This window comes from Gavialis gangeticus, unplaced genomic scaffold (assembly GCF_001723915.1).
Source record: "Gavialis gangeticus isolate Ggan-Ray unplaced genomic scaffold, GavGan_comp1, whole genome shotgun sequence".
Classification (NCBI taxonomy): Eukaryota; Metazoa; Chordata; order Crocodylia; family Gavialidae; genus Gavialis; species Gavialis gangeticus.
This window is the reverse complement of record NW_017729007.1, coordinates 7,013,348-7,040,171: the sequence shown is the minus strand read 5'-3', so window position 1 is coordinate 7,040,171 and position 26,824 is coordinate 7,013,348. Positions and strand designations below refer to the sequence as shown.

Genomic DNA, 26,824 nt, shown 5'->3' with positions numbered 1-26,824 from the left:
TTTTTTTTTTTGTTAATGAATCTGGTCAAGGTGAGTCCTGGTAGTATGCAGCTTTGCTTTTATCCTTTCAGTAGTGTATAGCAGCTGAGGATCAGCATGATTTTGAAAGAAAAGTATTTTCAGGAAAAGCTTTCTTCAACACTGTCTTGATTTGGAGTGCTGAATAAGCCATTGTAATGTTATGTCTGCAAGAATAAAAAAAAAAAAACAACACAATTTTTGAAAAATATTAAGGCATAAGAGAATGCTAGTAGATCACTGTAATAAAAAACCCAACATATTATAGTTTCTAGTCATTTAGAAATGAAATTTACTTCAGAGCTGGATTTTTATTTTGTTCTATTTTAATTACATGGATTTAGTGCTCATGAAAAGTGATAACTGACAACCTGGAAAATGAAGTCCTTTAAGACACAGAGCAGATACAGTCGGAAAAAGCAAAGATTTAAAATGAACATAAAAAGAGAACTGTAAAGTCCAGACAGGAATTAAATAAGTATGACTAGAAATAACAACTGAGGCAGGAATCCATGATCAGTGTTGAAGAGCTGATCATTAAACAAGAAAACAGACTGAAAGCTAGATTTGGAGCAATTAAGAAAGCTAATATTGTTACTATTCATTACTACTGAGCAGTATTATCACCACACAGTTCGGGTCTGGCAATGCTACTGTGCAGTAGCAAAAGCATAAGCAAGTACCAACTGCAGGGTCTACCACTCATGTAGATGCGACTACGATGTAGCAATACCTGAGCTAGCTCCAAGCAAGAGAGCTGGGGTACTAGCAGCAATCCAGGTAAAGCGCCCTGGGGCTCTGCTGCTGCAGCTTGATGGTTTACAGCACTCAAGCTAGCACGCTTTGAGTTAGCTTGGGTATCCCTACACTGCCCTGAACTGTACAAAACCAGCATATAGGCAACAAGTCAACAGGTGAGAAAGGTTATGGTTAGCGGAGAATGACAGAAAAAGACAACAGGATATAGCATCTAGGAAGAGAGCTGGTGGAGACTGACTGACTGACAAGTGTATATGTAAAACAAGGGCAGGAGCCTAGGGATTTAAATTCAGTAAGGATATGTTGATGAGATGACTTCATTCTTTAAAGGTCATTAAATAATATGGATAAAAGACACAAAGTGATTGTTGTGATTTGGACTGCAGTTAATCAAGGCAGAATCAAATACTCAGATTCTAAATAGAAATGCTACTAGCCAGCACCACAGAGGAAGTCAGTTATGCCTTGTGTTCACTTTCAAAATGGAACAAGCCACCTCTCAATTCAGTGCACACTGAGGCCTAAATCCTATTTTACCTCTAAAGGCACTTAAGCCACGTTTAGGTTCCTAAGGCCCCCTCTACACACCCAAGTAAAAGCACAATGAGACCTAATGTACAATATACATGACTGCACCTCCTGCCACGACACGTGCATGGCAGGAGGGGTGTGTGGGATCACACATTAGATCCCATTGCGCCTTATTGCTAGTGCAGGGGGAGCTTGATCCTGGGATGCCCCTGAACCAGCAAGAAGCAAGCTCTCTCAGTTGGGTGTAGCCTCAGCTTAGGGGATCCCAGTTACAGGCCCCTGCTCCTCCTGTGGCTGGGAGATTGCTGCTGGAGTGATTCCCCACACCAGGGTGCAAGAAACCCCTGGGGCAAGGAGACTGCTGTAGTAGTGATCTCCCTACCCCAGGGGTTTCACACACCTCTAAGGCTGGGAGATTGTAGCAGCTGCATCTCCCAGTCACAGGGGTGTCTGGGGTCCCTCCATGGCTTGAAGCTCCTCTGCAGTTTTTACAGTCTATGGAGTACTGTTGGGACCCAGAGAGTCTGCAGCTAGTGGAGCTGACAGTCTCTGGCAGTTGCCAGACTGCCAGCCACAGCTAAGCATGGTGCACCCCTGTGGCTGGGAGCGCACAGCAGACGGGGGTCCCATCTGCAGGATACACCCTGCTACACATGAAAATTAAAGCTTGATATCAACCAGCTATAACATTAATACACATTTTCAAAGTCTAACTTTATAGCTAGTTGGAGCTTTTTATGGTGTCGTAGCTACTTCGCACTTGTAGCTGGTCTCAAGGTAACTGCACAATTAACCAGTTAACTGCAGAATGCCTTTAACATGTAGAGGGGGCCTAAATGCAATTTGATTCTGTCCTCCTCAAGCCACTGTCACCTTCTGTTGGTACCTAAAGGAGTTGGATGCTCAATCCTCATTAAAATTTTTGAAAATCTCAACATGTCACATACAGAAGGCACTGTAAAAATTGTATGCTTACCTATGTTATCCTTCTCTTTACAGGAAATAGAATAGCAGCAGATCTCTCGGTCTTGAATAGCTGAAAGGTTTCTATAGAAAGAAAATTCCATTAAGTAGTTTTATTACTCCACAAAACCTGACCGAAGCATTTCCCACACAATCCATTTAATTACATGATTGCTATTTTGTATTCAGAGGGCCAAATTCTAGCCTCTGATAAGCAGCTTCAGAAATTTACTATTGCTCCCTGTAAGTGAATTTTTTAAAGTCCTAGAGATTTAAAAGGTTGTAAAGTCATTACATCAAAACTCAGATTTCTGATTAAGCCAGTGTAATAGGGCAAATTAGAAAAATCAGGCATCCAATTGATATTGTTATTAGCAACTGGGAGATGAGACCCTCTCTTCAAAATGTCTCTTTTCACTTTCTTGTATCAGAAAAAAAATGCTTTTATGAATTGTAACATTTTAAAACTAAATTTAAAGGAGCACAATATTAATCCCAGGGAGGTTCCCCACATCATGCTAAATTTACTCTACTGAGAATTAAGGTGACTGAAATAAAATTCTGATATATCTGTTAATACAACTGTGTGTGGTGGGGGAGACTATACATTTCATTTGGCCCCCACTACCACCATTTCTGATCATTTCACAAATTCTGATGTTGTCATCTTGTGAAATAGAGAAGTTATATTTTCCTCATTTTACATAGGAGGATCTGAAGCAGGGGTGGGCAAAATGTTGGACCTAGCTGGTGGCTGGAATCCATTTCCCAGTAGCTCCTGCCCACGTCATTGCAGCTGGTTTCCATGGAAACCCCAGGAGCAACAGGGCCATAATAGCGGGGGGGAGGGGCAGGGTTTCCATGGAGACGAACCCCAGCAGTGCTGGCAGGGCACATGGCTGGGCAGGGAGCTGCTCCGGGGCCAGGGCTGGCATCCAGCAGGAGTGACAGCATGGTCCAGAGCAAGGGCAGAGCCATGATCTGCTGCCTGCACGTGCCTCCCTGGGCTCCAACCATGCTGTCACAACCACAACATCCAGGCCGGCCCCAGAGCAGCTCCCCGCCCTGCTGCATGCCCTGCTAGAGCTGCTGGGACCGGTCTCCATGGAAACCCTGGCCCCATGCTATCACAGCCCTGCTGCTCCTGAGGTCTCCATGGAAACTGGCTACAGTGACATGGGCAAGGGGTGCTTGCCAGACTTTGCCACCCCTGAAGAATTTTATCCTGGATCCCAAGAGTCCACATCTTGCCATGCCAGAGGTTTGCTATCTGGCATGATGGGACATGCAATTTTCAGGATCTGAGATGATTCCTGAGATCCCATCATATCCCCAGTCCTTTCAGGTCAATGTGCCCCCCCCCGTGCTGGCAATTCTGAGGCAAGTTTAAAGCTACACCATGCAGCCCAGCACTGGGCTGCATAGTGCAGCTTTCAGTGTCCATGTGCAAAGAGCTGCTGACCTCCCCCAGCACTGGCTAGCTTAAAGTTGTGCTAGCAACATAAGGCTGCGTAGCACAGCTTTAATGTGCCACAAATTCAAATTAAAGCACAATATAGACCATCTACAGGTGGTCCACATTAACTCCTCCCACTTCCCAGCTGGCATTTGCAGAGCCCTGTGGCAGGTAGCACCAGGCAAGACTGCACTGTACATGGCTTTCAACTTCCTGGTGCAGATGGAACCCAGAATTGCAATCCCAAGCTCTACATGTTCTGGCATGTTGAAAGGGAGTGACTGGATCTGCTACCCGGTCCCCGAAATTGCCCATCTTCTCATGCATGTGTGCTACATCCCAATGTTTGAAATGATGTGGTCTGATGCACAGAAATATATTGGGCAAAATTACTCCTGGACTCTATTGTACAGAAGGAAATTGCTATTACAAAACGTATTAATTGAAGCAATTTCGGTAATCCAGAAATACGTACTTCGGTTGCATGCCAAAAATAATTGAATTGCTTAAATTTAGAGACAGTAGTTTCAAATGATTCTATTTTAATGCCAGTCAAGCATAAAACTGCCACTACAATACACTCTGGATAGTGCAAGTGAGAACATTATTCTTTACAATAGTTACATCCTCACTGATGGGAGAATAGGATAGCTGAAACAATTTATATGACTAAAACAATAATAAAGAAAAATTTGACACTGCTTTGTTGAGCCATTAAACAAGATTGCTGTGTTAGATGTCAGTACAGTCAGAAGTGGAGAATCTGAGACAATGAAATGAAATCTGGTCACGGCTAGTTACTGCCCTGAACTGAATTATTTTTCCTTGGAAAACTGATTTCCAGAGCATACCAATTTTTTAGATAGGCCAGCTACTTACAATTTCTCAATTAGCTGCTTTTCATCCAGTGCACCTGGAAGATCTCTTTTATTTCCAAGCACTAACACCTAAGAGAAATAATGCATTTTCCAGACATATAAACTTTGTCATTTAAACATATAAACTTTGTCATTTACTTTTAAGAATCTACAATCAAAGGATTCACTCTCTTACCTTTTAATTATTTAAGACATGGTAAGCTACATTTGCAAAAATATCTTTTAATTTAGAGCATAAGACTGGAGACACCATAAAGTATCACACACTGCTGAAGTCCCACCTGCCACTTTAAAGTGTTTCAAGATAAGCACTCTAAAAAGGGAGCACCCCAAATAGCAGCCTGTGGTTCATTCTTCCTTCTCTCCTTATCCCACATAGAAGCCAAGCTCAAAGTAGACATTTGGAACTAGGTAAGAAATGAAAACACTAACAAACAGATACTTTTGAACATGCTGCAGAAAACAGGGATGACCAAGTTGTGTCATGGGCAACCCATGTGTATCAAGGCAAATCAGTGACGGAGCAGGCAGCACAGCAGCAGACAGAGCAGGCAGCAGAACGAGCAGCAACAGATGAAGCAGATCATAGACAGTAGGGAGCATAAAGCAGAGCAGCAGATTGGGTGAGAATAGAGGGTAGGGAGCAGATAACAGAGCAGAAGATCCAGCAGGGGAAAGAGGCTAGAGTGACACTCTGTGAGAATGTGGGGTTACTTGTACTACATCTACCAAAAATGATGGCCCCCACTAGCATAAAGAATGCCCAGTGTATGTTATAACTTAACATTAGATAAATGTATTCTATAGTTTTTACAAAATAGAGTCAGAGATGGAGAGTGTCTTTGAAATTATGGTTGCACTATTGCTTTTAATGTGCATCTCAGTTGTGAGTTAAAGTCAAGATTACTCTACAGCCACCATGGATCTTTAGCATATTAAAATTCATTAGCAATCTTTGTCAGCTTAATAAAGCTACCTTCAAATCTATAACACCAAGAATAAGTATAATAAATAAAGAGAAGATCAAAACTAGTTAGTTTCTACAAAATAATAGCTAAAAAAGAAAACCACATAACTGCAACTTGAAAATGACCACGATGATTTCAACTGGGTCAACTGAATTCAATACTAAAACACGCAAAATTAAGCTGACTTCAAGTATACACTAACAACTTAACTAATGAGAATGAAGGGAGGAGACAGAAAAGGCAAATAGGAGAGGCAAAACAGTATGTGAAAAACTAGCTTTTTGTCTGTGCACCTTGACCTGTCACCACTCTCCTAATTGGTGCCTATTGGCACAGTAATATGCTGTGAGCCTTTGAAGTTAAAGTCAGTTATCTCCTGAATTCTTATTGTGTCAGGAGGTGGAAGGATCAGAATACTCGGGTCTGACTCATATTACTTTCAGTAATGATTAGTCACCTGTCTATCCCTCCCAGCTGGCTCTTCTTTTGATAGCACTTTCATAAGTCACTGACCTTACTTAGCTGAAAGTATGTGCCTAAAGAAAACACCCAGGAGCTAGGCAATACTTGTAGGGGCCAGACAAAGTTGTGATGGGTCTGGCCATTGATTCTCCTTCCTGTAACAGTTGCTATGGGATAAGCCTGTGCCTTCATTTGCTGAGTACCAAGACTGGAGGATGATCTAAGGCTGAAAATAACCTATGCTAAAAGTGCTCATTACTTCTACTGAAACAACATTTCATTCCACCTCCCTAATGACTAAACGGTATTTCAGCAGCTCATGCTGTTCTTTACCAAACTCAAGTTCCTGTAAGAGAACAAATTTACTTTTGCATTTTTTTCAGGTTTTTATATTCCGATTTGGCAGAATGCATCCAAATCTCCTGTAAAATCTGTAGAAACAAAGGACTATTTGACATTCAAAGCCTGCCAGTTCCCCCAAAGATGCATCTTACCCATATTAAGATTTTGTCTCCAACATCTGGGTCACTAGGTCAAGGGTTCCCAACACTAGTTTTAACTCAAAGTTAGCACTGAAACTACAATTTCGGCAACTTTGGTTAAATTTTAGTAAATTTCATGTCAGAAGCACAATATGTAAAAAAAAATCTTACTAGCCATGGTTGATGCAGGCTTAAATCAGCTAAACAATAACCTGACTTGAGTGAACTTCCTTACTGGGCAGCACTGCTTCCTGGAAGTTGTAGCTGGAGGACTATTTCCCAATCCTTTCCGTTAGGCCAGCATCCCTGACAGAACTACATTTCCCACAATCCTAATCACCTGCCTCTCTCGCTGAGTGACAGGATCACCATGATAGTCACAGAGGTTCTTCAAATTCGCAGTTTCTTTGGCTTACCTTATAAGATTAGGCTCAGTTATCACCATCTGGTAATGCCTTACATAAAATTAATTTGGTTCAAATCTAACTCGACCCTTACACTGCAAAACATATAAACGTGATACAGATATTACAGGATAAGTTGCACACCCTTGTATAAAACTATCACAACAATTTTCATAACATAAGAATGTTGAGCACTGCAAGGCTGATATTTTCAAAAGAGCCTGAAGAAGTCAGACACTTAATTCTCACTGAAATTTACTGAGTTTAGGCTATACATAGGTCAACATTAACATGAGATCAATACAAAAATGCAGTCACTTACTGGGATTCCATGCAATTGTGGCTTGTCTATTAAGTTGTGCAGTTCATTTTTTGAAGCTTCCACTTTTTCTAAGTCTGCTGCATCCACCATGTAACTAAATGTGAAATCATTACTTATAATTTTCCTACTGCACACAGAAAGCTGTATTTTAAAAATATTTTAAATGTATCAGATATATTGCTCTTTCACTGATCATATTATTTTATAATATCCTTGGAGAGTAAAAATCATGTAATTAAGTAACCCACCCCGCCAAAAAAAAACACCCCAGCAGAAACAGACATCAGCTGGAAACCTTCTGGAAAATGTAACTGATCTCTTACAAGGGATGCTGGATGTGTAAAATATTCCATGTGTGCGCCAGATGTTATTACTGAATCACTTGCCAGATCTAAACAAATTAATAGAGAGTTTTTAATACTCTTCTCAGCTGGCAGAAGTGCAGTATTATTCTCTATTACCATAAAGCAGGGGTGGGCAAAATGTGGCCTGTGGGCTGGATGCCACCACGCCATTCTATCCGGCCCATGGGGCCCCTAAAAAAATTTAGAAAATCAATATTTATCTGCCCCTGGCTGCCTGTCATGCAGCCCTTGATGGCTTGCCAAAACTCAGTAAGTGGCCCTCCACCCAAAATAAGTGCCCACCCCTGCCAAAGTAATGCCCCCTACTAAACAGTAATAGTCAAATGGATATGTCATGACACAAATTTCTGTCATGACACTCTTGGAAAAATATGCATGTGATAGTGGGGTTCTCCAAGAATATTTGAAGAGTAAGGAATAACTTTGTAACAGTTAGGGGACTAAATGAATAATTAAGCAGGCTTTCTCCATCTAGAACTTGATTCAAATTCTACTTAAAGATCACAGATTTCAAAGAGCTCTGGATCAAAGCCCCAGTTTCTATAATTACGTACGATTCTAAAACTTTAATATCATTTTCAATGGACAATGACAGAAAAAAATCCTCACACCCCCCTAAATTTGACAACAGTGTATGAACAAGAATAACTACACTAAGCAATATGGTCTCAATTTTACCCAAATGACGTTCATGTTAGTGTCTAAAATCATACTTCTATGGAGTTCTACTTCCTAAACCAGAGAATTCCCTCCGTTTATCAGCTTCTGAAAAGGACTACTCCACATTTTAAGCTTCCCCTTTATATTAAACTTTCCACAATAAGCTTAACACCTCACCATGCCAGAATGCTATTGTATATATGGAGGAAGCAAATGATGGAGATAGTGTGGCCTGAAAGTGAAATGAATCAATATTAAAAGACTATATTTAATCATATCTTTAAGAAATACACAAGCAAGCTTACACAACTGCATTGACTCCTCTGCAATAGCGTTCCCACATGCTTCGAAACCTTGGTTGTCCTCCAATGTCCCAAACCTGGAAACCAGAAATATAAGCACCCTTCATTACTCTGTGTACCTGGATAATAAGGACACAGATGTCTCACTTAAATTTAAAATCTACTACCAGGACATAGTACCATAGTCATATTAAGAAGTTACAACATTCTTAATAGTAGGGTTTGTAGTAGGGTTAAGGATACCAACGGAGAGAACACATTAATTTTCCAGTGGTATAGAAAAAAAGAAAAAAATTAAAGGAAACAGAAAACAAGTTGAGTAGGAAGGAGTGTAAACCAGAATAAAGACAGCTTAATATGATTATCTCTAGTATCTCAATAGCCTTCAGATTTGCTCACTGGAGAACCTTTTAACAACATGAAGGTCTAGAACATCAACCCCAGAAAGAAAATGGGTTGACTGCAAAATTTAAGTAGCAATCTCAGTGATAAGATCTGAACTTAAAAGCAAAAGGGAAAAAAAAGTTGAATATGCATGTCTTCTACTTCATAAATTAATAGTTTGAAACAATCACTTTGCCTTGCTAACTCATATTCACAAACTTAAATTTAATCACTCATTTAATCAAAACTGCTACTTAACAACATGTTTACAGGCCTGAGATATTAGATAAACGTCCAAAATATCCCCTTAGATTATGTTTAGACTATTTTGGATCAATAGTAAGGGTCATCCTTAAGTAGCCCAAGACGCACAATCTGCCCTTCCATGTTTGTATTACTTTGCTGCAGCTGCTTGCCAAACACAGAAGACAAGAAGTGGGCAGACTGATTCTTAGAAGGACTCTGCTTAAGGGTACTGCCCTTCTAGGAATCATTCAACCTACCACTTGTTCCTCCTCCTGTGTTTGGCTTTGATTGCTGGCAGTAAAAACAGCTTACTGTACAGACAGAAGCCAGGTGCTGGTAGGTTGCCTGTTTGTGATGTTCAGATGAGTTCTGAACACAAAGCAAAGAGGTGTTGGCTATGGGGGAGCTAAACTTGGACCATGATGCGCATGGCTGCATCCACATGCGTGAATGTTTGGTTTCTTGGGGCAACTATCAGTGGTGCACTTTGTGCCGCCGCTAGTTGTTCCCAGGGAACACTTGTGCCACATGCCCTCTGGCATGCAGCAGGTTACCCCGGGTGGGGTAGGAGAGACTGAGGCCAGCACTGTGCTGGCCCCAGCAGCCTTACCTGGGGGTCTTCAAGGGCTGCAGCAGCAGCAATCCTACCATGTGGAGCCTGGCCAGCAGCTGGAAAGTGGCTCCAGCGAGCCAGGCTCCAATTCTGATCAGTGTGCGTTGCCCCCAGGTGCATTGCTCTGCTGGGTTTTTTTGCCTGGGGATTCCCCCCACCCCTTCTGCTCCTTTGCAGCGCAGAGAGCATCTGAATGTGTGGTATGTAGTGCCACAGATGTGTCTGCAGTGCTATGTGCTGCATGGCCACACTTGTCTGGACATGGTCCATGACAGCTTCCAGATGCAGACTGGATTGCTTCCAGGGGGCAACCAAGAGGTTTTTAATACAGATAGCTCCAGGTTTTGACTAGAAAGCATGTCTGGGGTGACTAAATTACAGAGTAGACACACTTTGTTAAGCTAGGCACTTCCAATTAAGTCTCCATGTTTCTTAAAACTTAGCTGCTTGGCCCCAAGAGGGAGATTCAGAGAAACAGAGATAGGCACCTTGGCTCCCTATACAGTGAATGTGGAGAGACAGGTGCCTCCAAAGCTAAGTCAGGAAGACTGAATTCAGTAAGAGGTGTGTCTAAACAAAGATAGGAGCAACTCTGTCAGTGTGGGGTCCAAAGGGTCCTCTTCTTAGGGTAGGTGCCTACAGAAGCAGGACGTAAGTGATGTGATGTGATGCTGACTACCTTTTAATAGTTACTATTTTAAAAGTCTAGTAGTTACAGCACTCACCCAAACCTTGAGAGACCTGGTTCACAGGTCTTCAGCCTGCAGGACTTGCATCTCCCATTTCCTAGGAAAGTACTCTAAATCACCAAGCAAGATACTAGGCTAGCTGAGGACATTTTACACACAACCCCCATTAAAACTGGACTAACAAGCAGCTCAAAGTACAAGAGTCTTGAAGGTAAAGGAGGACAAACAAGAAACAGCCTGAATCTGTAACCTACTGGAGGGCCGTAAAGTACTAGAACAGGTTACCCAGACAGGTGGTGGAGTTTCCATCCTTGGAGGTTTTTAAGACCTGGCTAGACAAAGCTTTGGCTGGGATAAAATAGCTGGGGATGGTCCTGCTTTGAGCAGAGCGTTGGACTAAACGACCTCCTGTGGTCCCTTTTCTATGATTCTATAAGCACTCAGCCAGGACAAAGAAGTACTCTGTTTGCCCTCTCACCCCGAACAGCTTATGCATTTACATTAAAGAACCATTAGACAAAAATAAACCTGAATGGTAAATGTTCCTCAGTGGTGTGGTATGATATAAAATAGAGCTAGTGGCGCCATCAAGAGCACTTGTGAGTTAGTCAGCATGGCTGCTGTTAAACAATGTTGATGGCATGTATTAAACACAGTGCTCTCTCTTAGCTGAACTGCAGTGGAACTTAGGCAAGAAGTATTCAAACTAGAGTACTTCTCTGCATGAAGAGAAGCCTAAGCACACAGGGATTTTGAGATCTAAAATGTGGATACTAAACTAATGTAAACATGTAAGAGTTATTTTGGATCACTTAATGCACCTTAAGTGCCTAAATTCTATCTAGGTCCCATTTAGATGCCTATGGGACCAATCTATAGCAGGCTTTTAGTTTTCTGAATTCCAGTAATTTATTCTAGTTTGGTTAATGTACTGGCAAGTTATATCCATGTGGAATTTAGCCCTAATGTTTATTAAGTCATTTTGAGCCAAAACTGCGCTGAGAATGAAGTATCACTATAAAGATTTAAATAATGTGGTCACATATGAGGAGCTCAGAGACGCAAGAAAACAAACATTACATTTCAAGTCAAATACCTATTAAAATAATGATAATTACTGAAAAATCAACCAAAGAAATGCATTTGTTCTCTAGTAGTTATTTCTTATTTTAAGCAGAATGTGGTATCAATGTAAGAAGAGCTATATCAAAAGTAGCAAATGTATTCATTGTAGCTCAAAATGCATTTGGAAATAACATATGATATCAAAAGATTATGCCCTTTCTTAAAAGATGTTTCATATTTATTTTTTTCCCCAAATCCATTCATATTTAAGGTGCCACAGTGATAAGTATACACATAAAGGGGTACAACTTAATACATCCTTCGGATTAAGTCTTTTCCAACTAACAGAGACTGCTTTTTATACCATCGTCCATAGATCATGTTCATGTATTAATTTCTCATTTTCAACACATTGATTTCATATTTGAGAAAGGCAGATTTCCCAATTCACCATTAAAATCATTCCCCAATTGTCATCTTACTGCTCTCTCTCGCATAACATAGTCCCCCCTGTAAGACGGAAAATTTTACACATTAAATACAGTAATATATACCAATTATTATTCCCTCTGACATTTGAGGGAAATGCTTCAGAAAATCTTAAGAAAATAAACCATTTATTTATAAAGCATGGCAAGGGATGGGTACACAGTTCAATATTATTTAGATAACAAACTTCACGCCAAAGCTAATGATCACAATAAGTCATGACGACCTTGAAAATATCCCTTACCATCTGGTACGCATCTGTTTGGGGGTGGGGGGAAGCTATTTTCCCAACAGGATTAGAATAAAAGGAAGGAAGAGAGGGAAACCAGTGCTAAAAGTAGATGTTATAAAACTAGGTATGGCAGTTAGTTTTTTGAAAACTGGAACAGGCTACAGGATGGTTATCTAATGCTATAGGGTGTGCCTTTCCAATGATACAGTAGGTTTAAGCTATGGGATATTTCTTCAGCTAAACCCTAGATGAGTATTATGTTAATTAGCAGAAAGAGTCATTCTGAAATGGTGACAAGATAGGTCATATCCAAGTGAGGATGACTGTTTTCTCAATAAACCTGACAACTAACCATTAAGAAAAGACATATGAGATGCAAGATAGAACAAACATATTTGAAAGGATCTGGAAACCACTTAATCTATAGTCTGAGGCACCAAAGTCATCTGCACAAGGGAAAGAAAACGGGTTAAACTGATAAACTAGAAAAAAATGAATACTGTCTGAACTGCTTTCTGTATCTCTCTTTGTCAAATTAAAGTAATACGTAAAAAGTATTCATACTTATAGCATTTTTCCTATGCTTTTATAAAACCTACCATTGAGCTAGGTCTTTTATGAGGTCTCTTCCAAACAGCCTACAATCAAAACAATGGAACTGCTAGGTAAATAAATATATAATATAATATACCCCTGGGGGGGGGAACAACATGGGATTTGGAATAATAGTCTAGTCTGTAGCTTACATACTTGGTACATCATTTATTTTTGTGCACAGTATTTACCGTATAGGGAAAATATATATAGGATATGTATTAGTAGAGGAGGGAAGTTATGACTCAATAGCAGGTGATACAGCTAGGTATGAAAAGTTTAAATCAATGTCTAGGAGATCTTTAAAAAAAGCTTAGATTTTAAATTACTACTGCACACTCCATAGGCCCCTCATGATTTGAATGTTCACAACACTTTGAAGGCAATTGTATCCTGAGTTGACCAGCTCAACTGAAAATATAGGCAATGCCCTGAAGGATGCCCAAAATGAACCAGGGAAGAAGCTTCTTTCACACTACATTTCTAGGTGGGGAGAGGCTAAAGAGATTTAAAATCACATTAAGGAGTTGCTATAATTTTGAATGTATTCTTGTGTGTTTAATTCTTAGCATGTATGTACTCTTTTATATTCTTAATGGCAGTATAGTACGTTACACCAATATCTCAATTAGTAAGATAGGATAATCCATATATTTTAGAGTCACTTTCCTGTTGGTGTTCTTATTCTTGTTTGTTACTTCTAATTTTTCAAAAATATATGCCTTTTGTTCAATATCTAGATTTTATATGGATATAAAATTTTTCCTAAGTTGTCTATATCCTTTCATGCACAGGAAAGTTGTGGCAGCTGAGCAGGGAAACAGCTGGAGGCATGCTGAAGGGTTTTGACAGCTGTGGGTTATAGCAGGATTAGGGACTCATTGATGCACTCATTGGTTTTTGATAAGTGCTTACTGTGGGCAAGTCTGACAGCTAATGGGAAGGTTCCAGGAAGGAAAAGGATCATCTTTTTTCTCAATACTACTCTAAGTTTCTGCCTCCAGACAAACACCACATGCACTTTCAGTCAGAACAGTTCTCTCTGCAAACAGAAGGAATTTCAAAAATATTGTTCACTGAAAAAAACCTTTTAAATCCTAAGGAATGGTGAAAGGAACCCTAAACTCTACAAAAAGGGACCAAATCCCTATAAAATGCCATGATCATACTGAAATTTCTAGCATTCTTGCCAACAGGACAACTTATGCCTAGCAATATCAGACAGCATGTTACTGCAAATTGGCTAGCAAGGAGGAATAAGGATGTTCTACTGAGATCCTAGATGCCTTAATTCCCGAAATAATATATGAAGCTATTTTGTAAAAAGCTCAAGGCAAAGGCAATAATGATCAGTTACTGTTTATCTATCACAGTGGAATCTGCATTAGGGAAAATTCAGGTTTATTATCGAAGGATCTGGGGGAGGTGGAGAACTAAATTAATTTATCACATGAGAAAACAGTGCATTTCCCAAAAAATGTCTCCATGTGGGATATTTAATAAGGGGAGCATTATTGCATATTACAAATGACCTGCTTTGGAAGATACCTACCCCACTACACGCAAAAGTTCTGTGAAGTATACTTCCTATCTTTCTATCTTCTGATATTTTGCAAATGTCAGTATGGCTTCCTCTTCTAACTGAGTATACACTGAAAAAGAATTCACATGACTACATTTCCTCCAGGCAATACATCACAGAACAATATACTCTTTGAAATCATTCCTGGCTCTTTGAAGAATACAGCTGTCATTTCTGTATGCAGATAAAGCTGTATTTTGACACTTTACAATTAGATATTGTGTGTCAGCTACCTCTGAGAAATGAGAGATATTTTTATGCACATATCTGCATACCAATTCTTTATGTAGCATACTATAATTAAATAAAATCATAACATTCCTCTCTAATGTTCAAGTGAAAACACGCCTAAGGCCTGAGTTTCAAAAGTGCAGAAACTGAAAACTGTCCAGGAATACTAATAGAAATGGGTATTGGGGATCTTCACTAATATGTATATAAGGTGGCCAGAAAATAGGGCACAACACCAAAATTTTCAAGAGCTGGACTTTTCACAGTAAATAAAAAAGCTCCTACTAGGAAACGTTAATGGTTAATGGTGCCTCTACTCGCACTATGTTTCTGGGTGACCAAGCATATCTACATGTGTCATGGCTCAATTAAGCTATTCCTAAAGCACTGCAGACCCAGGAATATCCCAGCACACTCCACATGCATGATGCAAGTTCAGTGTGGATCTGGGGGACTATACTGCTGCTAACTCATAACCACAGATTAGTAGCCAACATAACAACTATTAATTTGTCTACGGTCAAAGTATTTATTTAACAGCAGTGAGAGACGAGGAGAGATGCAGCAATGGGATGCATTAAAGCAGGTTGCAGGAAGAGGGGAGATCTTACCACATCAGCTTGCATTCTCTTGAGTAGCTCCTGCAATCATACCCATATACTTCTCTCACAATCAGTCCTGTGGTCTTCCTTCTCTGTGCTTTCTGACTTCCACCAGTGGGGCTGACACGAGGGTTTATTTACTTTATGCATCCCCATCTACACCTTAGTTGAGCAGGTTCAAGAAGCTAGAAATGATTGAGAGCGAATGTCTATTCAGCTGTTCTCTGAATTTCATCCAGTCTATGCTCCCCTCTTCTGCCAACTTAGTTCTGCTTCCCTAAATACCTTCCCCTGTACTCCCTCTTCCATCAAGTAAATTCACTCTTCCCCCAAATACCATACCCTCCCACCCACACACAAACTACCCCAGACTAAGGGCAGAATCCTATCTCACTGTACAGGCCCAAATGGCAATATTCCAGCTGTGTAACTGCGGTTGTAGGCACTTGCTCAAATTCACAATCCTTCTCCATGGGCAATATGGACCCTTAGACTTATGTTAGCACACTAACGCTTCTGCAACCTACTGTACGGCAGTAGTCCACACTGTCAGGAGTCGAATCACAAACTGTGAATAGTGCCTAAAATTGCAGTTAAGTGGATAGCAAATTGCCATTTGAGCACGTAAAGTGAAATGGGATTTTATCACATGTGCCCATGGCCAAGATTTTGGCTGCTCCCCCACAAATTTCATTGCTACCTGGGGCAGGAATTAGGAAAAAGACGGAGGAGCTCCTGGGCACCATTATTGCCCTTCTCCACCTCATCTGCCCTCTTTTAAAGGTACTTCCACTTATTACATCCACCATCTGTTCCGGTACTGTCTGCCCCACGAGCTCAAAAATCACTAAGCAGACCAAGAATCCTCTCATTGTTCGTAAGCTCGCCTTGCTTTCTGAACTTCTGAGGAGGGGAAACCTCCCTGGTGTATGTGCACCTCCATCACACGCACAACCTGAAGGACCTCCTTTCACTTATCCCAGGTTGATAAATAAGACATTATAACACTTCTCCTCTCTCTCCTCAGACTCTGACCACAGGCCCCTCATTTAGGCCTTTCTGCCCACAGCCCATCTCCATCTAATGGCCACTATCTTGTCTCTCATTCTCCCCATCTTCTGGGCAGAGTCTGGCAACCCTCTGCCTTCACTATCACCCAAGTACGCCCCGTACCTCCTTCCCCAGCCCGTTAGCACAACCTACTCCTCCACTCAGAAAACTGAGCACAGCTTGTACCCAACTTTCCCCCCTTCCCTGCCAGCGCTGCCTCAGCTCGGCCCCCCTCCATCACAGGAGCTCAGTAGCAACAGAGAAAGATATAAATGAAACCCTAGCTAAGCCTAGCTCCCCACTAGGTTTAGTGACCGATGCACTGGCCTGGGAATCCACAAAGCTAAATTAGTTTAAGTCATCCACAGTGCAGCTGGGAGGATGGAGAGGCCTGTACCTGAGCCCTCTGGCTGGAGTCCTCACGAATTTAACAGGAGCTCCAACTGCCTCCATGGGGCATAGAAAATTACCATTGTGGGATCCCTTCCACCTCCTGCCCTTCCGCCCCTGCACAACACTAAATGGGATTGAGAAGGGCTGCTGGGAGCTGCCTGGTGTTCCCAAGTTGGCTTCCCAGTTCCTCCAGGTGCCCAGCAGGTTTCTGGGCTCATGCACAGGCAGCAGCATGTGCAGGGGAGTGGCGGCCTCTGCTGGCGATAGCCAGAACTTCAGCCTGACATCAAACCCACAGCAGCGTTGTTCCAGCCAAAACTGCAGCACAAGGAACAGCATAACTAAGGAGGAGCAACTGGGATAGCAGCCAGACACCGACTTCCTATTTATTTATTTATCCATCTGTCCATCCATTTATTAGTTTGATATCCTGCTGTATCCCAAGGGCTCAGAGCAAACCACAAAGAAGATTCTCCAACACACCAAAACTCAAAGACCCAACTCCCCAACCATCACCTATAAGACTGAAGGTGCAAAAATAACCACTGCTGCAGCTGTTGGCTGACCACACAAGCTACTGGCACTGCCCTGCCAAACCTCTGAGCTTAAGATACAAATTAGTCAATAAAATCCTTGATTTGACAGAAGTGTCTCAAAGTTGCTACAAGCCAACATCCATGCTGTCAAAAATAACTGGCCTCAACCAAATATCAAAGCAAGCAACACATCAGCCTCCAGTTCTACTGGTTATTCTTCTCCAATGCCCTGTACTCTATTTTCATACATAACCCCTGTTCCCCTACATACTTGCAAGTTCCCATATAATCCAAACACCTGCTTGGGAGGGTGCATCTGCTACTATGATTTAACATTTGCATGCTCCTACAGTATTAAAAGTTAGCTAAATCACTATTACATGATCACACAAAACTTGCCAACCAAACCCGCGGAGAATGTGGGTTTGTAAAACTGTAAGTCACTGCAAATCTTCCTTAATTTTACTCAATCTACTCAGAGAACCAGGGAGAGGCAAGTTGTTGAGAGTGACTACTCTGCAGTACAGCATTTTGGAAACTGGGAATGGCTTCTCTGATGCTGGGAATAAGAGGAGACTAACCTTTTAGGCAAATCAAGAAATCATCAGACCAGTGCTGTGACAGAGAATGTGTGTTGCTCAGAGGAGAGAGAGAGAGAGAGAGACAGGAAGCAAAAGTACTCTCTGCATTTAGCAGAGAAAGATGAATATTTCTCCATGTCCCCCCACTTTTATCATGATCAACAGCTTGTTGTCAGTGTGTTGCTAAAATTAGAATTACCCTGTGGGCATGGACACACACACACAATGAAGGATTCAGAATGGATCAGTGAAATCAATGATATTTTTTCAAAAATTAATATTTAATAAAATAGTTAGGAATGATGTACTTTTGATGGTTTGAAGCTTTCCTTCTCCTCATGGTTAATTCATGATTTCTATTAGTTATGAAAGGGAATTTATGGAACAGTGAGCTGATGTTATTGATATTAAAGGAGCAGTATGATTGATGTGCTAACTGCATCGATTTTTTCCCCCAGATTCTACTTTATTATACACTAATGAACACACAGACCAGCTGTGACAGTAAACCAAGATAACACATTTACAACAGCAGCAGCAGCAGAGATACTACTTTACAACTCCATGTGCGTCTCATGGGCATTCCAGATTTCCCGGCCCCCTTCTCATGCATGGATGGTAATTACGGTGGAGCTAGACAGTTCACAGCAGTGTTCTTATTCACACCATCTTATCAGGCAGTTAATATAAGCCCGTTGTTTCAGCTTAAGCAATAGCATTTTCTTGAGTTCTCATCCACTGACAGAAACATCTGTCCTCCCCTTCACTTCCCTTCCCTCTTGCCTGGGCCTGCCTTTTACCTCAAATACAGTCTTCATTTACTGAACAGTAATATCCAATATGAGTTTCTAGCCATGCCATTGCAATGCCCTAAGAATGTCTTCCTTACTTTAATTTTTTTCAGTTGCATTAGCATTTCACCACTAGCCATTACATCTGTTATTCCACACTACTAGAAGTCCACATCTGCCATAACCATTACAGTGAAAAGGAAATTACCAGTGAACTATAGTTCATAAAATACTAAAAGAGCAACAAATGCTGTTTAGTATTCACTTCCAAAGTGCTAACCTCCATGGCCTAGGAGGGTATGCTATGATAATACTTAACAGATAGCATTTAGAGATGTAATTGGGACCGATAGATTTTTGTTAAAATGTGATCTATGAAACGAGAGGGAATAGGCAGAGGCCGCTGGTGATTAGTGTAACCAGACTAACAGAGGTTGTTTACTGAAAGCAAATATAATCCATGCAATAAAGCCCTCTTTGGAGAAACTGCTTGCAAGGGAAGAGGCAATTTCACAGGGATGAGTAGGGGGAAGGTCAGTAAGTTTCTATAAGAGTTATTCACAGAGAGAATATTGCAGAATCAGCTTCTCTGAAGGGAGAAACGTGAGTTTCTGTGGGGAGAAGCAGCTTTGCCTTGGTCTCAGATTTGACTGCAAGGATCATACTTCTGCTTTATGTAATGTTCTAGGATACAACCATGGACAATGTGAGAAAAATAATGTTCATCTCGCCAATAGATTTCTTAAAAAAGTATTGTTTTTGTCAGCAAAACTGACAAACCGAAGAGGCAGTTCACTTAGTCCAACCAAAAGTCATGGCCTCAGTCACTTTACTAATGTATGTTGCAAAAGAATTATAAATAGAATTACAGACTTTATCAACTGTATTTTTTTCTTTTTTGTTTCTTGTGAAGTTTTAAAAAATAACCTCTCTCTATTCAGAACCTTTTCAGAGAGAAGCTGATGTATGGCTTGATTCTAAAATACAGATTACTAAATTGTCTTATTTGCAAAATGAATTATATCATCCCATTTTACATTTTCATCCAAAAAAAAAAAACAGCCATAACACTTTCCTCAAGCATGTATATTTGTGCATGTATGTGTGGATCTGAGCACTTATGAAGTCCACAAAGAAAATGTGACAGACTTAAACATAGTCTCAAAAGGATACTCATTCAATGCATGCTGTGCTCAGCATTTGAGAGTCATCTAGTGATTGCTTAATAAGTTGTCAACTTCCATTATCACAGTGTTCTTTCAAAGCTTCTTTTGAAACTTCTCTGTTTGTGGGAGCAAAGGAGCAGGAATATGTTGGTCATGAAAAATACTAAACATAGGGAGGAAGTTTTGACTTGGAGGTCACTGTTTAAAATTTTTAAAAATAATTTGGTTTCAGTATTGATTATTTATCCAGCTATAAGTTACATATTTGATTCACTTGGATAAAATTATTGGCTTCAAACTGCTACCTCTTCAGATCCCTTCTCAGACTGACTACTGATTATATTAATCTGATTATTTCATTAATTAGAACATTTAATTCCAACCCAATATGGAAGCTAACTGGTGGATTTGATTTTGATTTGAAAGCTGTTTCATTATTTTCAATTTAGCTGAGACTTAACAGTAGCATAGCTTTAATAACTTTTTCTTGATTTTATTTTTGTTTAATTTATACAGCAGGCCCACATCATATTTCTTTCAATAAACATCCTGGGTTTTAAATCTTTGAGGACCTGCACAGACATCAGCCAGTCAGCCTAAAAGACTAACAAGTTCACCCTAATTGTCTTTGGTTCTCACAACGCCTAAAACTATTTTGTGTATAGAACAGAAATAATGAATGGGGACTACTGAGATGGTATGATCTGGCATGCTGCCTGTTGCATGCAATTAAAGTATTTTGACCTTATAAAGTTTCTTACAAAAAAAAAAATCTCTTAATCAGAATTTTTCTTTTACAGTTTCTATTCAGCAGTTTTTTCTTGTTCTTCATTTTGAGTCACTTGACACAACCAACTGCTGTGCATATTGATCTGGGCAATTTTGTCATCATTGGGAATAACTCAAGTTGCCAAAGGGTGGGCATCAGCAAGAATGGTGCTCATGCTAGGGCAACTGAGCCAACTGAAAATGAAAAAAAAAGCTTGGCAGCTGCTGCTTGTGTTGTAGGCAGGGAAGGCCAAGGAAGGAAAGAAGTTAACTTGCACCGTGATGTGAGGTTATAACTTACTGCTACTAATGTTAACTCTCACAAGAAGCTTAGAATAATTAGTCTTCCCACTACATATTTACAATAAAAAGCTGCATAACTTGTACAGAGAAGAGGGCTCTTGTCCACCATTTCTTCTCTTGCCAAACAGCTTAGTTGCCATTTCTTTTGCTGTGTCTGGACCCTGACTCCACAAAAATATATCAGGCGGTGTTTGGTGGGGGATCTCCCAGTTGGCTTCTCCCTCAGGGTCACTGAGCTGGTACACACTTTCTGTTCCTCTTTGTCCCTCTCCAGTGCATTGAAAGGAATCTTTATACTCTCCATTGGAAGAATAGGTCCAGCTCACCACAAAATTGACACATTTTCCAGATTACCCAATATGAGCCAGAAAGGCAACTGCTGAAGGCCTTGTTGGATTAGACCAGGGGTATCCAACCTTTTTGAATGTGGGGCCGGATCATGAACTTTATCACCCAGTAGATTGGTGAGCCATATTCAAAGACCTCCCAGGAAGTCATATCACATCAGGAAGTGATGTCACATGACCTTTGACACCAATGAAGTTGCAAAAAGTGACAATGAAATGGGCCTAACCAGTTCAAAACTCTCCCTCTATAGCATCCACCTCTGCCACTGTTCGAGACAGGATACTAAGCTAGATGGACCATGGGGCTGACCAAGCATGGCACTTTTTATGCTCTTATGTTCAGAAGCTTTAATGTTCTTTGGCTGAGCTTCCAAACTATGGCTGAGATTTGCAAAAAGGGGTAGATAGGCATGTTACAAAGTTGTCATAAATGATTTGGAGCCCTCTAAATCCCATTCATTTTAATGGAAGTTGACATTCTGACTTAGCTTTAAAAATCTCAGCCCAAGGTGCCAACCAAATGACTCAAAATATATTTTGCATTTCTATGCAGTGCATCTATGTGGGGCTCTCCAAGCATTTTACAAACATTAAATTAACCTCAGGATGAGCCCAGCCGGAGCAGCAGGGGCTCAGCTGCACTTTCCCCCTACCTGCGCTGGTCAGTCCCGAGCACATGGCTACTGGGGACAGGAGGAGCCCGGCCAGGTCGGCCCCATCTAGCAGAAGCAGCGGCAGAGCCATGTGCTGCTCGGGACGGGACAAGCCTGGCCGGAGCGGCAGGGGCTGAGCTGCATTTTTCCCCTGCCTGCACTGGTCAGTCCCGAGCGGCACATGGCTCCACCGCCGCTTCTGCTGGCCGGTGCAGACCCAGCTGGGCTCCTCCCATCCCCAGCAGCACATGGGAAGCTGGCTTCAGCTGCGTGCTGCTCCGGATGGGACAGACCCGCCCAGGTCAGCACCAACCAGCAGAAGTGGCGGCGGAGCCGTGTGCCGCTCAGGACTGACCAGTGCAGGTAGGGGGAAAGTGCAGCTGAGCCCCTGCTGCTCCAGCTGGGCTCATCCTGTCTTGAGTGGCACACGGCTACTCCTCTTCCCACACACACCGCATCGGCAACATCAAGCTGACATGGTGTGTGTGGGAACCTTGTCCCTTCCCCAGCCCTTCAGCAGCCAGTAGGAAGCTGCTGAGGGGCTGGGGGAGGGACAAGGGGTGGGAACGAAAGTAAACAGTGTTTCGTTTCCCATCACAGCACCACAGGCCTCAGAAAACGGCTTGGTGGGCTGCACAGGAGCCCGTGGGCCGTATGTTGGACAAGCCCGTATTAGACCTTAGATGCCTCTTATCTTGTTGTTACACTGCTTGATGCTCTAAATAATGTACTAATCTTTACTAACACACCAGAAAGTCATGGTTCACAGTGACTACATTTATCTGACATCTGATACCACCTGTGCAAGAGGCCACCAGTTGTCACATATCTGCCTCATACCGTTTGGCAGCACATTATTAGAAAGACATGCTCTGAAACATAATGGTAGAAGCAGAGTGCACAACAGTATTGGAAAAAGAAACAAAAAAAAAACAAAACTTATTTTTGGGTAAATACTGTTCAATTAAAGCATCTCACATGTTCATACACGGAGTTATAAACAGTCCAACCAGTCTCTAGCCCAACTGTGAGGAACACATGAAAAGTCTAGAAGACTTAGGAAGAAATTATTCCTGGACTACTCCCAGTATCTGCAGATAGATTCAAGAGACGATATTTTCTTCTCTAGTATTTGGCAAAAGTTGATATTCTATAAATTCCCCATAATACACACTCTTTATTGGAATATATTTTAATACAAATATTTTATTTAAAAGTTATAGTAGTTAATATTGCTCAGATATTATGATAGAAAGTGGTGATGGTTCAAGATTTAACTCAAGGAAGACATTTCCCTATCTTGTAGCACACAGTGCATTAAAATTTGTCTCATCCTTTGAGGGTGCCTTTTGTGTTAGTTCTGCACTCTCTCTCTCTCATATATATGGTATTACATAAAATAAACCTAGGTGGAAGAAAAGTTTTTTAAAGTTTCAAAATCATACACTTGACATACAAGAAATACCAGATTTCCAGTTGCCTGTGCAACTTTAATATACTCCGTGCTTCATTCATCTTGAAAAATGAATGAAGCATAGGTCCTATGCTAAAAAAGGTGATATTATAATTAAATACATTATGGTAAAGTACATATACAAAGTCTTTGAACAAAAATTATACTGGTAAATCACAGATCTCATATTTCCTGTTGCTGAAAGCTGCTGCCACTTGATGTGGACTTCTCTGACAATATTTAAGGTTGTATGTTATCTGGGCATATTGATAATAGTTTCCCAAGTAATGGAAGTCACAGAAGAAAATGTTATCATTTAAGTTTTTATCTCAGGCAAACTTGAACATAATTTCATGGGACCAAAAAAAAAAAAAAAGCACCTCTGTTGCCTGAAGATTTTTCCACTGTACCAGATTTCAAAGACTTCCTGCAAGCACCTCTCTCCAAAAAGGTGGCAAGAATCCTTTATAATGGAATTGGCTATGCACCTTAATATATAAATACTTTATAACACAACTTGAAAAGAGGTACAATAGCTACAGCATTAAAACACAAAGTTTAATGTCTTCTCTGCGTGGAAAAATGTTAACAGTTATACCAGTATAGGTAAACCAGAGTAACTCTACCATATGGGCACTCTTATTTTTGCCTTGTTTTCGGGTTTAGCTGAAAAGCAATCCCAAATGACAGGGGAAGAGCTCTTAAAAGAGGTACTCTTACATTGGCATAAGACCATTCATACATGAAAGAGGGTTCTACCAGTATAACAACCATCGCTGTTTAAATTCATTAAAACTTCATTTATTCCCCTCAAAATCTTTCTTGTGTAAGCAAACTTTGAAGCGGGCACCCCGTAAATCAAAATCCAAACCTTAGAACAAAAATCTCCAGAACTGAAGGAAGAAGAATGGAGGTAAACATATACGACAGATTCAAGGAAAATAAGAGGTAGAAGTTAACTGCTTACATTTTCAGATGAACAATCATTTGAATTAGTGATGTAAACAGGTCAGGTCTGTGTTTTGGGCAGCCACCAAGCATGGAGCAGTGCCAACTGTGGTACAGCTAGTTTTGCACCCCACTTCCTCCCTAGGTCAGCTGTTGCTCTGGTTCTCCACACCTAGTTATGCCACTGATTTGAATATACTGGATACCGATTTAATTTGAATAGAAAGTTAAGACTGACTGACATTTAAGAAAGAAGAAATATAGTCCCTCAGTCCATCCCAATATTTTTTAATTTCTCCCCCTTGAAAGTGCTCAAAGGGGAAGTTTTGGTGTAACACATATCTTAGTAGTAAGTTAAATCGTGCGATAAAAATGTAAATCAAATTAGGGAAGACACTTGAGCTGCTTGCAGACGTTAAAACAAACAAAAAACCAGCACTTTAAACTTGGCGTGCACCCACGCCAAGCCCAGCGCATGCCCAAAAAAGGCAGCACATTAGTTGGACCCGGCTTGCCCAAAGTCTGCATAGATCGGGTACATTAGTGGGGCTTTTTTGGCACTTTTATCCAATAGCTGATTGACTCTGCTTTAGATAAAGGCTCTAAAAAGCCCCACTGAAGCATCTGATCTATACAGATACTGCAGAGCCAAGCTGAAGTAATGTGCTGCTTCCTCTGGTATTTGGGGGATTTTTTTTTATTATTATTTCTGCAAGCAGCCTTAATGCCTGAAAGCTTGTCCAACAGTTCTATGCAGTTGATCCAAGAAAAGATATCCCCAAAAATCCTTGCCTCTTGTAAAAACAAAATAATATGTTCCTAAAAGAAAATAAGTCATCATATTTTGAGCTAAGTAATATAAAAGGGAACACTGAATACTTAGGAACTTTCTATTTTTCCCTAATTGCTGTTTTAAGGCATGATAAGAGATTAGAGAAAAACACACTATCTTTAAGCTCATTTTGCCCATTTGATAACATTTTGCATAGTTAGTTTCACTTCACGTATTACCAAATAAATCTCCACCGTCTTTCACACGCCAAGGGAATGGTGGAAGTAAGTTGTGGAAACATACATGACTGAAAAAAGTGACTGAAATACCACAGATATTGGCAGAAAGATGCAAGGACAAACATAGAAAATACATGTTTTTTAAAGCGACTAAGTTTTGCATAGTCTGTTCTCATTAACAACATGATACTTGCTATATGGGCCCTCCCTGATACAACTGAACATATTTTATTGATTATCTGACTGACTAAGCCACATATTCAAAAAGCGAATACTCCATTCTTTCACACAAGAAAAGAAAGACTGATCAAGTATGCTAATACAACTAGTTTCCTCACACTTGCATTTCAAGCTAAAAATGTTGTTTTACTAGTTATTTTCTATTTATCATAGTTCAGGCATGTCCACTTACCTTTATAGTAACATTTCCTTTTGTTATTTTTCTCATGTTGAAGCCTACTGTAGGGATCATATCTTCTGTAAACTGCCCTGACTAGAGGGGAAACAAAAATGTTCTAATTAATGTAAGTAATAATTAATTGTTAACGTCAGCAATATTTCATTTTGAGAACTGAACATGTTCATTCTTTATAAGAACCAATCCATTCATTAACTAACTTTCTGGCTACATAAGAAGCTGTGCTTCAGTTTGTGTCCCCAGCCTTTTCTTCCTTGGACTGGCAGAACTCATCACCAGCAGAGTCGGGGACCTTGCATAAAGTTTAATTCAAGTCTTGCAGCAAATCTGGGAGCAGCACTGCTGAAACTAGAAGAGAACTTGCCAACACCAAGACTTTTCCTCACCACTTTTCCCCAACTCAAAGTTCCTCACCACTGCTGCCAGCAATTCAGCCCCAACAGTAACAAAGGTGACAGAGTACTGGCATACGAAGCACTGCAGATGGCACTGTCATCTTGGATACATCTGTCTATACCATGGCAGTAGCACACCAAGATCATCATGGCACTGGTATACCCAACCCACAACTGCCCCTTGAACACTCCTAGAAATACATTGATGAAGATATCCTGGAGTCAACCCCAGCAGCCATTCTCAAGTATGCCAACGACTGAGGGCTTGAAAACAGCCACAGAGCATCTTCACCACAGCATTGCCATCCCTGGAACATGGCAGTTGGATTGGCTTAGTGGGTTGAGCTAAGAAACAGCTTGGGCTGGGCACACACACCACTGCTGCAGTGTAGACATGTCCCTTGAGTAGCAGGGTGCATTTTCTTTTGTCTCCTAAATATCTCCGACAGTAGAAGAAAAAACATTACTAAACAGAAACGTACCCGTGCTCCTTTACAGAACCACATGCCTAGCGGAAATACCAAAAGTTTGAAATTGAGCCGACTCAGACAACATCTAGTTAGTTTCAATGTATGATGCAGGCACTGGACTCATTTGTTCAATATTTATTTTTATGCTGCACACATATTTGGAAGCTAGAAACCAGTGATATTATTTATTATTCAACATTGGAATCTTGGAAAAACTTGACAGATACATCAGGAACCTATTACA

The 26,824-nt window shown here is 40.7% G+C and overlaps 1 protein-coding gene and 1 long non-coding RNA gene across 2 annotated transcripts; both read right to left on the bottom strand.

Moving 5' to 3' along the window:
• LOC109292036 (ADP-ribosylation factor-like protein 8A) lies at nt 1–25,821 on the bottom strand. Its single transcript, XM_019509284.1, has 6 exons — nt 25,710–25,821; nt 8,574–8,647; nt 7,244–7,337; nt 4,607–4,674; nt 2,285–2,355; nt 1–185 (listed from the first exon to the last, which is right to left on the bottom strand). The coding sequence occupies exons 1-6, from the start codon at nt 25,767–25,769 to the stop codon at nt 136–138; spliced, it is 417 nt and encodes a 138-aa protein (XP_019364829.1). The 5' UTR covers nt 25,770–25,821; the 3' UTR covers nt 1–135.
• LOC109292037 lies at nt 18,759–20,643 on the bottom strand. The gene is made up of 2 exons (XR_002096025.1): nt 19,822–20,643; nt 18,759–18,823 (listed from the first exon to the last, which is right to left on the bottom strand). It is a non-coding gene; the product is annotated as an uncharacterized LOC109292037 (long non-coding RNA).
• Nucleotides 25,822–26,824: the final 1,003 nt, after the last annotated feature.

What these genes read in the sequence shown, in the direction of transcription:
- LOC109292036 (XM_019509284.1), bottom strand. Translation starts at nt 25,769, where the DNA reads ATGATCCCTACAGTAGGCTTCAACATGAGAAAAATAACAAAAGGAAAT. An exon ending in AAGCAGCTAATTGAGAAATT is followed by an intron (nt 2,356 to 4,606) that starts GTAAGTAGCTGG and finishes TTCTTTCTATAG; the next exon opens with AAACCTTTCAGCTATTCAAG. An exon ending in TAAAGAGAAGGATAACATAG is followed by an intron (nt 186 to 2,284) that starts GTAAGCATACAA and finishes TTATTCTTGCAG; the next exon opens with ACATAACATTACAATGGCTT.